At 48.2% G+C, this 17,295-nt stretch overlaps 1 protein-coding gene across 1 annotated transcript in view; it reads right to left on the bottom strand.

Annotated features, from left to right (window-relative positions):
• The window catches only part of PSTPIP2 (proline-serine-threonine phosphatase interacting protein 2), a 67,488-nt gene extending 54,120 nt beyond the window's left edge, over positions 1-13,368 (bottom strand). Inside the window, exon 1 of the mRNA XM_036009093.1 lies at positions 13,140-13,368. Coding sequence (XP_035864986.1) covers positions 13,140-13,172 — 33 coding nt within the window. The 5' untranslated portion in view covers positions 13,173-13,368. The remainder of the gene's footprint in view (positions 1-13,139) is intronic.
• Positions 13,369-17,295: the final 3,927 nt, after the last annotated feature.

The raw sequence follows: 17,295 nt of genomic DNA, 5'->3' as shown, positions 1-17,295 counted from the left end.
CTGTACTTCCTATACATGACTTTGGAGAATGAAAATGTAAGATTTTATATTCAAATTTCAGACCTATGCATGTCTCTAGTTTTAGAAACAGGAAGTATTTCTCCAGCACAAGCTCATCTGAGTTCACTGCCTTGTCTCCTCTCCAACTTGCAAATTTCTTATCCAGCTTGATCCAATAAACGTCTTGCCCAAGTCTGGGGCACAGAGGATATTCAGGCCCCTTGGATGTGAAACACATGTTAAAATGACATTTCAACGGAGCTGGATCAATAAACATCATTCATCAAAACAAATTCTTAACTATACTGACTTGAACACTTATGTCCACACAAACCTACGCATGACTGTTTATACCAATTTGTCATAACCGCTGCAAACTGAAAGCAACCAAACTCTCCTTCAATGGGTGCGTGGGTAAACAAACTGTGGTAACTCCATATTATGGAATATTATTCAGTGATGAGAATAAAATGAGCTATCCAGCCACAAAAAGACATGGGGGAATATCGAGTACATATTGCTAAATGAAAGAAGTCAATCTGTGAAGGCTACACGCTGTGTAATTTCAACTACATGACATTCTAGAAAAAGCAAAACTACAGAAACAATAACAAGGTCAGCAGGTGCTGGGTGGTCAGGGGCAGGGCAGGGAGGATGAACAGGGGATTTTTAGGTCAGTGAAATTACTCTGTATGACACTGTAATGGTGGATACATGACCTTACGCATTTATCAAAATGCATAGAAAGCAAAGAATGAATCTTAATGTAAAGTATGGACTTGAGCTAGTAACAATGGATACAATATTGGAGCAGCAATGGTAACAAATGTGTGCATTCAGAATGAGGCACACATGGAAAACCCTCTAGAAAGTCACTATATAATTTACCTGGGGACATTGGGATTTAAAGTGCTCAGGGAGGCCCTTTTATTGTTGTAGGTACTCTTTTGCCATATATGCATCTGAATCATTTCACTATTGTACAATGCACATGTGTTACGTTCCTGTTTTTTTTAAAGGACCAATAAAAATTAAAAACAAATGACCCATTGTATCCGCAGGTAGTTCTCTCTGTTTACAGGCCACGGGTAGGGAGAGGTCACTATGAGTCTTGTCACCAGCATAGGTGGAAGCTGGAGGGGAGGGGTGGGGTCTTCCCTGGATTTGAATCTTCATCCCCTAGCCAGATGCAGCACCCTAGAGGAAAACTTTGGCCTTGGCATAGGAGTTAGCAAGGAGCCTTTCCTGCAGGTTGGTCCACGACCCTCTGGGTTTGTTACTTTTATTTTACCATCTGAACAGGTGTACTTATTCTTCTTTTCATAATTACTTTTTAAAAAAACTTTTTAATTCTTCATTTTTGAAGTTACACATATTTTACATATAAGTGAATAAAAATTCCTTAACATTTAAAAAACGGTTTCCCCTCATCATTTTCATTCATTATCTCGATGTTTAAAATTAATTTAACTGCAATAAAACCTACAGTTTTGGGACACTGGTGCATTACTGCCAATTACTACCTCCTTAACAGGACCGTAACCAATTCTGACATCTGGGACCCAGCCTAGGACCTGGCTGCCCACATACTGCTGTACTCACGGCACAACAGGAAGCTGGAGCCCAGAGTGGTTAGCTGTGTGGCTCTGGGCAAGTCACTCACGTAGTCTGAGTGGCGGGTAGGCTTCAAGTGACATGTAGCCAGGGCTGGGAGGGCTGTGACTGCCCTTGACTGGAGACCTCTCCCTCTCCTCTTCCTGTTCTCTCCTGATCACCACGACTCAGTCTGAATAGAAGCCGTCTTGTACACCCAGCCTCTCCGGGGCCCGCTGGTCTTTTCAGGCTCCCAGTTTCCCCACCTGAAGCCCTGCCCACAGGACTTTGGCCCTGGGCTGGCAGCTGGCTGAGCCCTTCGGCCCTGGCACCTTGCAGTTGGGTTTCTGCAGAAGGGACCATGTGACTCACAGGCAGGTGCCCAGACTTGCAGCACATCTGCTCCCTGTGGGTCAGAGCTGAGGACACCTGAGAGGAGCACCAGGGTCCCTCTTACACAGAGTCCCCACCCATGCTGCCCAGGAAAGGACAGCATCAGCTTTGGTGAGCCAGGGAGCGGCCTGCCGGCTAAGACAACGGTCCCGGGCCGTGGCTAGTCAGAATCAAGGCCAATCACTCTTAGGGGCAGGGAATTGTGGGAGCCCTGACTAAACAGGCAGGTGCTGACACAGGTCAGGGAGGTGGGGAAGCCTAAGCCGGGGACAGACAGCCCATAGGATGGGTCAACCATCCAGATCAGGCCATCATCAGAAGTGCTGACCAAGGGTCAAAGTAAATACTTTTTATTCTGGGGGTCTCAGATCTTTTTGGACCCCTAGTTCAGAACCTGGAGGTCTAGGGATGAAGGGAGCTTGGTGTCTGCATGCGGTAACAAGGGCTATATCCTCCGAGCAGGTTCCAGGAGGCTGGCGACCTCAGCTTGGAGCAGTGGAGGAACTTAGATGTGGGTATTTTTAGGGTTTTCAGACGTGTGTGGCCACTTGTGAACCTGTCGCTTCTGGCAGCTATCCTTTAAGTAGAACAGGGAGTCCTCCAAGAGGACAGAGCCTCGGCACTGCGGGGCCAGAGTGGAGAGGCAAGACCGCGGCGACTGCTTTCTTGGCCTGTCACCTCGCATCCGTCGCTCAACAAAACTAAGCTCAAAGGTTCACCAGGATGCCACCCCTCGGAGAGCAGCCAAGCCGTCAACTATTTTCATGGCAGCAAGACCTTCGGGAAGGGGTAGGGTCTCAGTCCCCTACCCCAAGCAGCTTATTCAGGCATTCATGCCAGCCCCATGCCACGCCATAACCTCCCTTGAGATGGTCTTGAAACAGACTTCCCCATCTTATCACATGGCCAGTGATCTCTCAGTACTTTCTAGAAACTGGTCCCCCATAGCACCCACCCAGTAGACCCACTCCTTTTAGTGTGAGGAGAGCAGGTCAGCCTGTTCCCGACTACTGTCATACACATGTCTGCCCTTAACAAGAGTGTGCGCCCCCCCCCAAGGATGGGGCAGGGGTAATGTCCTGCCTAGAGGTCCACACGGATCTCTGGCTCCACAAACATCACAACACCTCAGAACCTGGACACAGAGACAATGAATATAGAGTAATAGTCGAACCATACTAAGGTACAAAAAATAAAAAATAGTAATTCAGTGTTTATCAAGCTTTCTGTGCAGGCTGACAGCTGCTGGGGCAGGGGAGTGAGGGGATTGAGCAAAAAAGAAGAAAATAGAGAGAGAGAAAAACTCATGGATACAGACAACAGTGTGGTGACTGCGGGGGTAGGAGGAGCGGAGGGAGGTGGAGGAGGGTAAGGCGGGGGGGATAAATGGTGATGGATGGAGACTTGACTTGGGGTGGTGAACACACACTACCATGCACAGATGATATGTGGTAGAATTATGTACCTGAAACACGTATATTTTGTTAAACAGTATCACCCCAATAATCCAATAAAAAGAAAAACATGTCCATGCTCCCTGGTAATTAAGAACACAAATGACAGTTTAGCACAGCACCCATTTTTGCTGGTTTAATGGGAAGGGGAAAAAAACCGCAAGGGCCACAACTAACGCTATGAAACTGGCATCATCAGATATTATTAGGGACCCTGAGGATGTATCTCCCCTTTAGGAAATCCGTTTGGTTCTATATATCAAAAGTTTTGAAAAGCTCTGCTGTTAAGGAATGCTGTTTTAGTTATCCGCCGGTATTACTGGGATTCTGTGGTGCACCAAGCATCGGGCCGGACACCGCTGCAGTCACCAGACAGCACTGCAGGCCTCGACACCAGGGATGGCGGAGCCGGCCCGGGATGATCGGTCGGGGGCTTCGTGTATGTGAGAGAGAAACAAACATTGTCCTTGTCTAGGCCACTGTGGCTTTGGGTTACTCGTGGCTGAACTTAGTGAACCCTATGCATGTAGAAGGTAAATGAGCTTTCACCAGCTGGTAACTGGTTTCTTACCAGAGTATTAGGCAAGATCATCAAAACAGAGTGAGAGTGTGGGAGGGAAGTGGAGGGCTGAGTAGAGGGGAAGGGCGTGGAATTATCATTGTGGAAAGAGTGCGGTCTTACTAGAGAAACGTTGTAACACAGCTAGGTAGTGACAAGTTCTTTCACAAGTTTCCAGAAATAGATACTTGAAGAATCCAGTTTTTAAACACCCTAAATGAATGAAGATGTGCAACACATTATTTATTGTTTTAAAAAAATTCAGAAATTACACAAATGCCAAATATCAAAAGAAGTGTTACATCCCACCTTATTTTAAAAATAATTGTTAGGCCCTGGCTGGTGTAGCTCAGTGGACTGAGCATGGGCTGTGAACCAAAGGGTCGCAGGTTCAATTCCCAGTCAGGGCACATGCCTGGGTTGGGGACCAGGTCCCCAATAGGGGGTGTGTGAGAGGCAACCACACACTGATGTTTCTCTCCCTCTCTTTCTCCCTCCCTTCCCCTCTCTTTAAAAATATAATCTTAAAAAAATTAAAATAATTGTTAGGAAAACTAAACAGCAACAGATAAAATAAACATGGTATTTAATATCATGCTTATATTTATTATATTGAAACAGTGGAATATGAAATTATGCATACACTATGAATACAACTATGCATGGAGGAAAAGGAGAAAGTACTAAATTACTAATAGAGTTTAAATTCCCTCAATTTTGTTGTGTTAATATTAAAAACCATTATTTTAAACTAGCATGTGCGACTCTCCTCCTTGAGTAGGTAATAACCTCTAAAAGGCAAGAGGCGTGTGTCTCTCTCTGGGACCCAGGGCAGCTCCCACAGCGCTGGGACACTACCTGACAGATGGTTTCCCAAAAGGTGCCTGAGATTCCACCATGACTGGGGAAGAACTTTCCTCTCTTCAACCAGTTGCGGGGTTTTCTCTGGGGGTCACAGCGCTCTCACCAGATGGTGAGCATAATGTACATGCGCTTTGCTTTTTACACAGGTGCTGTGCGGCTCCTGCCCCTCCCATGGGTGTGGGGCTTCTTCTGGTGGAGCCAGAGCCCAACCCTGATGATGTCACTTCCCCACACACAGGAGGTCAGTCATGATGCCCCAGGGGAACAGGTTCTTTAAGAGCGTGGACCTGGCTGGCGTAGCTCAGTGGATTGAGCGCGGGCTGGGAACCAAAGTGTCCCAGGTTTGATTCCCAGCCAGGGTACATTCCTGGGTTGCAGGCCATAACCCCCAGCAACCACACATTGATGCCTCTCCCTGTCTCTCTCTCTCTCTCTCTCTCTCTCTCTCCCTCCCTCCCTTCCCTCTCTAAAAATAAATAAATAAAATCTTTTAAAAAAAAAAGAGCGTGGAATGACACTTCAGACTAAAGGGAGTGCAAGGACAGAGTTTACTTGAATGAGCAACCTCCATTCACTGCCACATATGGGTCTCGCTGTTTCTTCATTTGTTCACTTTGATACTTACTGACTGCCAGCTACATGGCAGGCACCATGCTAGGTGCGGGAGACACTGTGCTGAACAGGTCCGGCACACCTCGTGCAGCTCACAGTCTGATGGGAGGGGGGTAAAGAGGCACCGACAATACCGTGGATTGTCATGTGGGCACAGGATGCCATGGGAACAGGCAGCAGGGGCAGGTTGGTTGGTTAGATGGAAATGATTCATCGTTTGGAAACTGACTTAGGAGTGCTGCAGTGGAGGAAGTGAGCGGGAGGTGGTGAGTGGTACGTGTGGACGGGCAGGCAGAGCCTGGTAGGCCATGGTCTGGCATTTAGCTGGGGATTTCTAGTACAGGTAAGGAAAGAAAAACATCAGCCACCTCCTACACAAGATGTGCTTTTCATCAATACTGAAATTTAGATGATATTTATGTTATAATAAAATATGTACACAAATGGACATCTGGTTACATTTAGGAGACAGTAAATAAGAGTAATAAACATTAGCCCTGGCTGGTGTGGCTCGGTGGGTTGGGAACTGTCCTGCAAATTGAAAGGTCACCAGTTAAATTCCTAGTCAGGGCACATGCCTGGGTTTCAGGCCAGGTCCTGGGTGGGGGGCGTGGGGCGTGTGGAGGTGGCCAATCAGTGTTTCTCTTGCACATTGGTGTTTCCCTCCCTCTCTTTCTCCCTCCCTATAAATAGATAAACTCTTTTTTAAAAAAGAATTATAAACATTAGTTGCAGCCCTGGCTTGTACGGCTCAATGGATTGAATGTCAGTCAGCCTGTGAACTGAAAGGTCACTGGTTCGATTCCCAGTCAGAGAACAGGCCTGGGTTGCTGACCAGGTCCCCAGTTGGGGGCGTGCAAGAGGCAACCTATGGCTGTTTCTCTCGCACATTGATTTTTCTCTCCATCTCTGTCTCCCTTCCTTCCCCTCTCTCTAAAAATAAATAATTGCATATTTATCCATTATGTATACATAGAGATGCTTTGGATAGTGTATATATATTTGGATATAATCAATATTTTGCTTTGACTGCCTCCTGATGAAATCTGTAGATGCTTTTACCAGAAAAATCCACATATTAACATGCATCTACACACACACCAAGTTTTACACACGTCAAATCTTTCTGACTTTAGGATGCATTTTAACTACATGTGTTTATAAATGCCTATAACGTGTGTGCTTTTCAGCCTTTCCATAATGGGTATCTGAGACACCAAACTCTGAGTTCTGCATTCACTATGTGAGTCCAATGTGTGAGTAAGTTCTCTTATGGAAAGAAAAAAACAAAAACCCAAAAACCTCTGATAAAGGTGAATAATGCCCTGCCATGGGCAATTAGAAAGTACAAGAAAAAGGAATGAGTATCTAATCATAATACAGAGTGGGGCAAAGCAGGTTTATGGCTGTTTGTATGAAAAATAATACAATAATAAACTGCATTATTTACTCACAACTGTAAGCCTACTTTTGCCCCGCACTGTATACTGCTTCGTTTTGACATGAACAGTCTTTACACACTGTGAAAACATAAACAGTGATTGTTTTCCATTATAAGCCTTTTGGAAATATCTGGATTTTTGAAGCATATGCTTGTGTTACCTAATTTTTTAAAAATTTGCTAACTCTTCCCAATCCAAACCCTCTATGTCTATCTGCTTGTTCAGATTTTGTTTCATATATGTCAATAAGAATTTATTTTTCTTAAAAGATAGATCCTATGCCTTTCTTATTAAATTTTTAAGAAGATAAAACAGGAAAAAAGGGATTTTGATAATTAATTTAGAAATATATCTCACTGGCTGCTCTAAGAAAAATAAATTGGAGAAGGGCAATCGTCAATGACTTTACCTTTCACTTTGCCACTAGGCCAGATAATACCAAATAGCCCTCGTGGTGTGTTTCTAGGGATCCTGTTTCCAAGGAAGAATATTTTTTAAAAATTGAAGCAACAGCCTAAACATTGTATAAAATAGCACATATGGTCAGCCTGAGGGGTCTCTGTGATAACCTGCTTTCTTCTTTGTTTATTTAAAAAAGAAGAAGAAGAAGGGGAAGAAGAAGAAGAAGAAGCAGCCACTGCCTCCCACTCTGTACTGAGAAAAGTCACAAAGCAAAACCAGAGGCAGAACCAGCTTAAGCTCTGGTGAGGCCCCAGAACAACAAGATGCCAAACTAAGGTGCCAAAGTTTGGAGCACAGGGACAGCCCTGGAGCACGGGGCAAATTCAGACAGCCCCAGGACTCCCCAAAGCTTTCTGCAGCTGGAGGGGTGGCGGGGCGGGGCTGGCACAGGGTCTAGGTAGGGAGCTGGTCTGAACCTAGCGCCTTGAGAATGAGTAAGCCTGGGTCGAAATAGAGGACACAGAGCAACAGGTCGGATCTCAAATAAGTGAGTAGCTCGGGTCTCTCCTGGGGAGGGAGGACATCTGCCTCTTCAGGAGCAGGCTCTACAGTCACCCGGGCATGTCCACACCTGAAAGACACTTGTGTCTGATCATGCCAAAGATGGTGATTTTCCTCTGCTGTGGCCCAGTCACTTCCCTGGAGCTCTGCAACACAGCATGGTCACTGTCTGCCTTATTCTGACACCTTCTGCATTAACCAAGACAAATTACAAGCACCGCTGAACCACACTGCTGCGAAGAAGGGGTACACGCAGGGAAGGGTGGGAGAGCAGCAGCACACAGGCGTGCTTCCTGTCGGGCAAACTCAGCTGGGGAAGTGGGGACCATCCCAGTTTTAAAGAACACAGTGTTCTCCTTCTCAAATGGATCCACCAAAAGATTCCTTTAAATAAAACATTTCTGCCCTGGCTGGTGTGACTCAGTAAATCAACCACTAGACTGTGAAGCAAAGGGTTGCTGGTTCGATTCCCAGTCAGGGCACATGCCTGGGCTGCAGGCCAGGTCCCCAGGAGGGGGCGGGCAAGAGGCAACCACACACTGATGTTTCTCTCCCTTTCTTTCTCCCTCCCTTCCCCTCTGTCTAAAAATAAATAAAATCTTAAATATATAAATAAATAAAACATTTCCATGGAGCACTGGAGTAAGATTGTTTTATAAAATATGTGCTGACTCATACCTTTTCAAGAACATATACCTAATTTGACCACAGGCATCTCACCTTGTGGGGGAATGGCCCCTCTCTTGGGCCTGTGATAGCTCCTTCCTGGTGTACCCCTGTGTCTCTGCGTCTCTTCCTTTGCCCATCTCTCTTCCTGCCTAAACACAAGCACTCACCAAGTGTTGAGAACCACTCTGTCTGGTTTCAGAAGCTGTAACCCCCACCAAGGCTAAGGCTGAGGAAGCAACCTTGGACCGTAAGCCACTAAGGAGACAAAAGCTTATCTCCCTGGCAGGAGCTCTGCTTCTACTCCTTTTACTTCATCCATAACTGGCCCCCAATGCTTGGTCAGTTAGCCAATGACAGGTGAGATTCCCCAAGGGGAGGTGATCTAAGACAGGCACCATCACATGGGAGACCCCCAAGGAAGGACTTTGGGGGCTACAGCAAAAGGGGGTGATGGACCCTCGCCCATCGGCTTTGACCAAGCCTGAGTCTTCATTCTGCCTGTGAGAAGTCTCCTAATCTCTTGGCTGCCTTACTCCCTCTGCCTGACTGAAGCCTGAAACAATGACAGAGCGCAGTGCAGCCCTGTGCTGGAAAGGGCAGGTTCCCCCGGGCAATCAGGCCTAAGAAAGAATATGTAAAATCCTGTGGAACCTGCTTTGTTTAGAATGTTCTCAATTAAATGATAAGGGTCCAAGCAAGAAGTAAGTTTGTTCCTCAAAGTTTTACAGCTCTTTAGCTATCTGACCCTGACTCAGAATAGGCCCTCAGAGTTTTTTGTTATCTATTGTTTGATCCTTACTGCCAGACAATGACTAATGAGCTTTATCTGTATTCCTGTGCAAATGAACCCAATAAAACCTATTGAGGAACAGGTTCCTGGCCCTTCTCCTTTGAGAGATCTGCCACCTTTCCTCCCCAGGCAGATCACGTCTTAGTAGGCTTATTCTCATCAGTGGTGGCCGGGGGTCCCTGAGGCCAGAGCACCCCCCACAACCGAGAGTGCTTCTCTGGGGACTTCTTACATCTTCATTCTTTCTCCTCACTTGAAGGACTATCTCCCATTTCCTTTAGTCTCCTCAGTGCTGTTAATAGCTGACAACCACAAGTGCTCATTATGTGCCAGCCTCTGTACCAGTCTCTAATTTCATCCTCCCAACAGTCCTATGGAGTAGACACTATTATCACCCCATTTTTATACATGGGAAAACTGAGGCTTGTGGTGAGGGTCAGGGGGCTGAAGTAACTGCCTAAGGTGCCAGCTAGTAAAGGGCAGAGCTGGGATTTGAACCAGGCTGGTCCACCTCAGAGACTCAGCTGGTAAGATGACACTTCTGCACTCCCTGCAATTCCGTGCACTCTCTCACCCGGACGCCCCTTCCAAGGGGCTAGAGGCATCTCCACCAACCCCTCAAACCCAGAACGTTGACCACCAGTCATCGGAGAGTACTCACTGACAGGTTTGAACTGGTTGTTTAAACACTGAAATACTTCCAAACCCTATACCACCTGGCACCCCGTCCCCTCCTCAACCCATCCCCTCCAAGACTTCCCCGCGTCCAGCAACCCCAGCACGGTGCTGGGGGCTAAGGGGTTGGGGTCTGTGTGATAGCCTGTTTTCTTCTTTGGGGGGTTGGGCTGGGGTGGGGGGAAAGGGCAGAAAACTGTACTTGAACAATTAAAAATAATAAAAATAAAAATAAAACAACAACAAACAAGAAGGGCTTCAGGGAGGGGCTCCAGGATGCCCTTGGCCTTGGTCCTCATCATTGCTACCCCTGCAATTAGATTCCGTTCATATCACTTCTGCCTCCTCCCCCTCCCTCCTTCTCTCCCCACAAACCAGTTCCTCCTCCTAACTTCCTTATTTCTGGGGCCCACAGCTCATTCTCAAAGTCACTTTATGGGAGCCCTCCTTTCCTCTTCCCTACTGCTCACCTTCAACTGCTGGCCTTGTCCTGTGGCTTTGACCTCTTCCTCCGTCTGCACCTCATCTCACCTGCCTCATCTTTTGCCCCTCCTTATGGTCTCAACCCTGGAACAGACCCCTTCAACTCCTGGCCCAGCTTTCTTGGGCCCTGCTGGACTCCCCCTACTCCCTGCCCCTGCCTCCTCCACATTCTGGAGGCCAGGTATTCAAGCACAAAGCTTCGCTTCCTCATGAGAAATCTACCTTCTAACTAATGTGGTGCTCTTACCCTGCCAATGCCTTCTCCGTTAGAGTGCCTTATACAGAGAAGGTAATTCCTGAATATGCATTAAATACAGTTCACTGATACCCACTTATGTTTCCAAACTTGCCTGCCTTACCCAATCACAGCCCTCTCGTAAGGGCTATTGCCAGCCCCTCAGTACTCTCAGCAGCCTTGCCTCCCTACCCCAAGAGTGTGAAAGCCTCAGGGGCAGCCCCTGAAGTCTGCAGCAGTTTCCCTTCTGCCCATCTCTTCCCAAGTCCTGGCTGACTGTCCCATCTGCCTGACTCCTAAGCATCCAATGCAAGGCACTACGGCAGGTGCCGAGGGTGCAGCTGATGGTGATGCCTGTCTGGGAGCTCGTGGTTGGAGCTGGAGGAGAAGGATATATTCATATGAAGGCCCAGTGGTGACCCACCAACTCCCTGTGGCACTGCCGTGGAAGACAGACATGTAGGCAGCTATGCTGGGACTTGCTGCACGCCACCCTCCTTGAGGCACTCACTGAGCATTTGGTCCATGGAGTCCTGCTGCATGAACAGCTCAAGGACCATGAGAATGTTGCTTAACCCCTCTGCCCCTCAGTTTCCTGACCTGTAAAATGGGATAGTAAGTAAGCTACCGCCATAGGGTATAGCTGTGAGGCTTAAATGAGTAGTGTGGGTGAAGCATTTAGAACAGATTTTCCACAGACTCTGTGCACAGTGATATTAGCTATCATTGTTTTTATTATTTGACATAAAGCATCACAGGAAATTAGAGATGGAAGAAGATAACCTGTGCAAACTATCTCTCAGGGTCTCAGATACCTTCTGAAAGTAGAAGCCCAGAAAGTTCTCTCCCCCAGACCGTTCCCTAGGCACAGTCCCAACCAGACCTCACTTCTGTCCCCTCCCCTAACCACTCCTGCAAGTGTGCTTCAGGAGCAGCTGGGGGCTGCCTTCCTGTGGCCCCGGAGCCCTGTAGCGCATCGCATGTCCTGCCGGCCTCACAGATCCACTTTACTGGCTCAGCAACTATTTGCAGAGCCTCCTGCATAAGGGGCAGTGGCAGTGTACAGTTCCTGTCCCGAGGTGCTCACGTGTTGGTAAGCCCCAAATTCAAAACCATAAGCTAACAAAAGCTGAGAAGGACCAGAATGTGGGCCAAGGGAACTGGTGACAGAGCCTGCCGGGCGCTATCAGGAAAGGTGTCCCTGAAGAGGGAACAGCTGAGCAAAGATCTGAAAACTGGCTGTCTCACTGTAGGGGGGGAAGGCGGGAGGCCAGTCTCTCTGCCCTGCTCTTTTCCACAGTGCCCTTCATGGCACCCAGAAGTCCTATATTCCACCTGAGCAGACCTCCTCGCCCGCCGGCTGTGAGGTCATTCACCCTCCCTGTGAATGAAGCTCCTCAGCCCTGCACCCCACAGGCAGACAGTGTCCCCCAAAGAACCTCAAAAACCCCAGGAAGAGGGACTTCACAAGGCAGGGAATAAACTGTCCCCGAGGCCACAGAGCCACGTTCCCCCACCCAGCAGCCCATGATAGGGGACACGGAGCCGTGAAGCTAAATGGAGGGCAAGCAGGGTCCCAAGTAGGCAGTTGGGGCCACTTGGCAGCTGAAGGTCTACTTTGAGGTATGCTGACTTCCTGCTCCTGCCTTAAAGGAATGAGGGTATTTCCTCTAAGTGGAGGGGCACACACCTTTAAGGGGCGCCTGGGGAGTAAGAAGGGTGGACAGAGGAGGGCGGAGGCAGGCAGACCTGCTGCCTCCTGCTTGGGCTGGTCCTGCTGGGCTTGGACGCCCCCACCAGCTCGTAGAGCCTTGCACACATGGGCCTCCCTCTGGGCCGGGGCCACGGTGGCCTGGGGAGGGGGCTCAGGAAACAGGGCTACAGTATGGGACAAAGCTTCTGCAAGAGAACCGCTCCAGGGTCTGCAGGGGGAAGTCGGAACTAATGTAGCTCTGACAGGCTACACGTTTCAGCGGGCCTGGAAAAGACCACCCCCTGGGGATGACTGCGGCTGTCAGCCTGGCGAAGTTCACCCCAGGTCCCCGACCCCAGGCTCTCCCAAATCCGCTCGCAGCCTCCAGGGCCATTGGCCCTTCTCCCGCTGGGTCGCTCCTCCCTTTGGGTCTTGGTTTCATCTGTGAGATAAGGGGTAGATGTCCCAACTTCATGGGGCTCCGCTACACCCTTCCGTGGGAGTACGTGTGGCTGGGGTGTGAGCAGCAAAGGAGGGACCCGGGAGCCGGATTCGGGAACTTGAGGGCGCGCAGCGGGCTGGGACCCCGCAGAGTGGGAACCTCCAAGGAGTGTCTGCTCCGGTTCTGCCCCTAGGCAGCGGGACGGTATGTGGCGCAGCGCAAAGTGCCGGAGTGGTGCGGGGCCGCCCCGCCCGCCTGCCCCGCAGACTTACCCAGAAGTTCCCCTTGAACAGCGAGCCCGTCATGGCCGGCGTTTTGGCGGGTGCGGAGGAGAGCGGGGAGGAGAGCGGAGCAGCAACGGAGCAGCAACGGCGCGCCCTGGAAGGTCGGGGGTGACTATCCACGGTCCCGCAGCTCCAGTCCCGAGTCTCACCACCAGCGGTGAGGTCCGCCCCCGCCCTAAGCCACGCCCCTGGCTCCGCCTCCCGCCCGGCCTGACCCGAAGCCCCGACCCAGGCGTATTTGAAGCCCGTGGCGCCAGGCAACTATCAAGGATCGACCCCTCAATGCCTCCTCCTTCAGAAAGCCTCGGGGATTGGAAGGAACTGGTCCAGTCGCCTGCCCCAATTCGGCTCCGCACACAGCCCCCTCCTCCCTCGACCGTATTCCTCGCAGAGAAATCGAGGCTCCGCGGTGCATGGAGGGGAGACCCGGCCTAAGCAGAGGCTGGTTGCGGGAACCAAGGGTCAGCCGGGTAAAGCCTGAGGACTGAGTGTCCGTGGTCGCGTGACGGGTAGACGCCTCAGGGAGTCCTGTTCACGACCCCAGGTTCCCCGCTGCAGATCAGCCAACCCCTGGGACATGTTTTAGCCTAAAAATCATGGAAAGGTCATTTATACTCCCCCCCCCCCCTTGACTCCTCTAGGCCCCTTGTGCCGTCCTACAGGGCGCCCAGGAGCCCAGCTCCTCACTGACCCTTTCCCATTCTCGATTCAGTACCATCTCCGCCCATCCTACTCCAGAAGTAGGAGCACAGAGCTTCCTTCCTCTCGTAACACCTCCATGAAAACACAGTCCTAGGGTTAAGTCAGACCCATTCCTGCTTTGTAGTAACACGGCGCTCCGGGACAAAGCACTGCCCTGTGCGCCGTCAAAACTCAAGCCCAGAGGCTGAGGAGCCGAAGATACGCGTCACTCCTGGGGCAGATCTACTCGAGGAGGGGAGGATGAAGGTCAAGGGTACAAAGACTGAGCACGCAACTCCAAACTTGGAGAGGCAAGCATTTACCTCCTGAGCAGGTTCTAGCTGTGTCCAGACATAGTCAAATAGCAATGGCTGAAATGACTTTAAGGGCAGCTAAAAGGTTCTGTTTGGTAGTGCCACCCCCAGTCCCACAACTACAAGGATGGAAAGGGGGCCTCCAGCCCTGGGTGACTTCAAGGGCATGCATCCGTCCATCTGATGGTTCATCGCTTTGGAAAGCAGTTACAAGTCAAGGATGCCCGGCAGCACCACCAGGAGGCAGCAGAGACGGGGAGGGCAACGGGAAGACAGGCTAACCCTCAGCAGGAGAGGTAAGAAATAGTGTAACCGGGAGATGAAAGAAGCTGAAGGACAAGACTTTTCCTGTAAGTTTTGGGGAAGATTTGGGTACAAACACTTTAGATACAATTCCAATTATCTAAGTTTCAATTTTCAAATACATATTTTTTCAAATCTTACAAGCTTTCGTGGTACATTGTGCTGGATTTTCAAGGCTAAGGTTTCATTTTAACTCTCCCACCCCCTGGTGGCAAGGTTGCAAATTGCAAATATTTGTTGAAGCTGCTGGAAAGTGTTCGTTTCTCATTTATTAAGCCTATCACCTGGACAGGTGTTTTAAGTAAAAAGTACAGCTGGCTCACTGGTGTAGGGCTTGGGTCCAAAAAGACAAGTAAATGTGTACTGTATTCAGGGGTCTATGACAAATTCAGGACATTTCACTAACAAAGTTAAACTAACACTATTACAGCAATTATGAAATAATGAATTTTAATGGTCGATACATTTAAGATAACCCATTCCTATTTTGGCATACTCTTCAAATAATATACATTTGCATGGTTAGGTTTCTACTGTACATTAAATGTGGAGTCTTATTTTTTTAGCTTAGTATTTCCTAAGTCCTTAAATGAATCTTTCCTAACAAAAAACTTGACAGCACAGTGTAGACCAAAAACACTCTTTCATGTTAAATTAAGTCTTTGTGAAGAGAAATTTGGCCGTCATCAAAATTTGACATGCACCTAGCTTTTGACCCAACATTTCCATGTTGAAGACTTTTCCCTCTAAACATATCCCTCCTGTGCAAAGTGAAGTATGTATGTAGTTACCCACAGCAGTATCGTTGTTCTAGCAGACATGAAGCAACCGAAAGTCCTTCCATAAACAATGACCTCAGTGTGGTATGATGCACCGCAGCAATGAAATCATACTACAGCGCAAAAAATAAGGAAGCTCCTTATGTGTGGATACAGAACAATCATCGAGTATGTCTGGACGAGGAGGGAGGATGACACACGATTTTAGATCGCCTCCTCAGAAGGGATGGGGCTGAGGGACAGAAGGGAAGGAGACCAATTTTTCACTTCATGCCAAGTTAGGCCTCTGAATTTGTACCATGTGAGTTTATTACAAACCCCACATTATTAAAACTCAAATATTGTTTTATTTTTTGCATAATTTCCCCTCAGGTGGGTATACTGATACTTTCTTAGCATTTCCCTAATGTTTTTAGAATTATGATGACAAAATATCTTTTATATAAACCTTTGTTAAAGTTCCTCATGGTGGAATTACACGTTGAAGAATATAAACATTTTTAAGGTTCTTGAAATATACTGCCAAAATGCTTTCCAGAAAAGTTATATCCACGTATACTCTCAGCAATGAAGAGAGAGGGTTTCCCCAGAGGTATTCAGGCATCTTTTCCCTGAAATGGAATAGCAGTGGGTAATAAAAGTAACAAATGCCCACTAAAATCACATTTCCTTTTATGCTGTCCAAAACCTGGTACCTACGTCCCTCTTCCTCCTTCCCTCTGCCAATCCAACCTCATTTCAGGTTACTCTTAATCTTTCACCCTTAAAACATTGCTTCGTGTCTCTCCTCACAAAGCCACCAACTGTCCCTATTGCCTGTCAGAATTACATCCCAAAAGCCTCTGCCTGTCCTTCAAAAGACCTTCCCAGTCTGGACCCACCCTGGCCTTCCCCATCTCATCCCCCAGCTTCCTACCCTCCCCCCCATGCCAGCTCACCTCTTCTCTGTCCTGCCACCCTGTCTTAGCTCAAGCTTTGTGGGCTATCTTGATGCAGACACAGGCCCGCAGTGTCCACACCATTATGGATGAAATGTGACATTCACACGAACTACCAAGTCTGGTGGAAGAAAAGGGACAGCATGGCTTTTCTCTCAAGCTGAGCAAAAGCCTTGACCCTTGCTGTGACCAGCCTTTATTGGGTTTCTCGGGACATTACAGGATGGTCCTCATTTACTATGCATGGGTTCGCTTTAGGTGGTTACCTTTTGCAGAAAACAAAGGAGCCAATGCCACTAATCACATCACAGAAGAGGGATATTTGCAAATGAAAAGGCAAAATTGGTTACACTGGTCCTTGGAAGGTTTAGCACGGTTTTTAGGAAGTTATTTTGCAATAAATGTCTGCCACTGGGACTGGGCCCACTCCATGCAGAATGGTCTCCTACACTATCAGCTCATGCTTCCTCCTGCTCCAGTTCCACCCCATCACCACTCCCCTGTGTGGCCGCTTCTTAAAATTCTAGAACTCAACTCTGCCACACAAACTAGCCCTTAATACGATATCCTTATGCTCTTCTTTAATTTCTATTCTTGGATGTTACCTCCCCAAGATAGTTGCAAAACACCTCAAGAAAGGTATTTTCCCATGTATTAAATACATGATGAAGCCAACCAGAGAACCCAAATGAACTCTCGGACCCCTAATAGCAATATCAACTTTTACTTCAGTTCCCCTGGTCTCATCCCCCTCTTCCAGGAAGCAGGGGCAAACCTGGCAAGGGGTACCCACCAACTAGCTAAAGCCACAGGAGACCCCAAGAACAGGACTGTTTCTAGGACTGGGAGCAGGAAAATACGTAAAGTAAGCCTGGAGATCTTGTAGTTCCAGAAGGCACACCTACACACACAAAACTGGAGCGTGTGCACGAACACAGGAGCCCGCTGAAAGAGCCCACAACGGCCCAAACAGGAACAATATGAGTAACAAAAGATTGGATCTGGTATGAGATCCCAATTGAATTCAAAATACAAGATATTCCAAAGGACTAGTTGACTCCTCAAAAAATTCAGTCATGGCAAACAAAAAGATCGATAAAAAATTCTAGATTTAAGTAATTTTTAAAAT

This window comes from Phyllostomus discolor, chromosome 9 (genome assembly GCF_004126475.2).
Source record: "Phyllostomus discolor isolate MPI-MPIP mPhyDis1 chromosome 9, mPhyDis1.pri.v3, whole genome shotgun sequence".
Taxonomy (NCBI): Eukaryota; Metazoa; Chordata; class Mammalia; order Chiroptera; family Phyllostomidae; genus Phyllostomus; species Phyllostomus discolor.
Note: the sequence above shows the minus strand (reverse complement) of the source record. Positions and strands in the feature narration are given on the sequence as shown.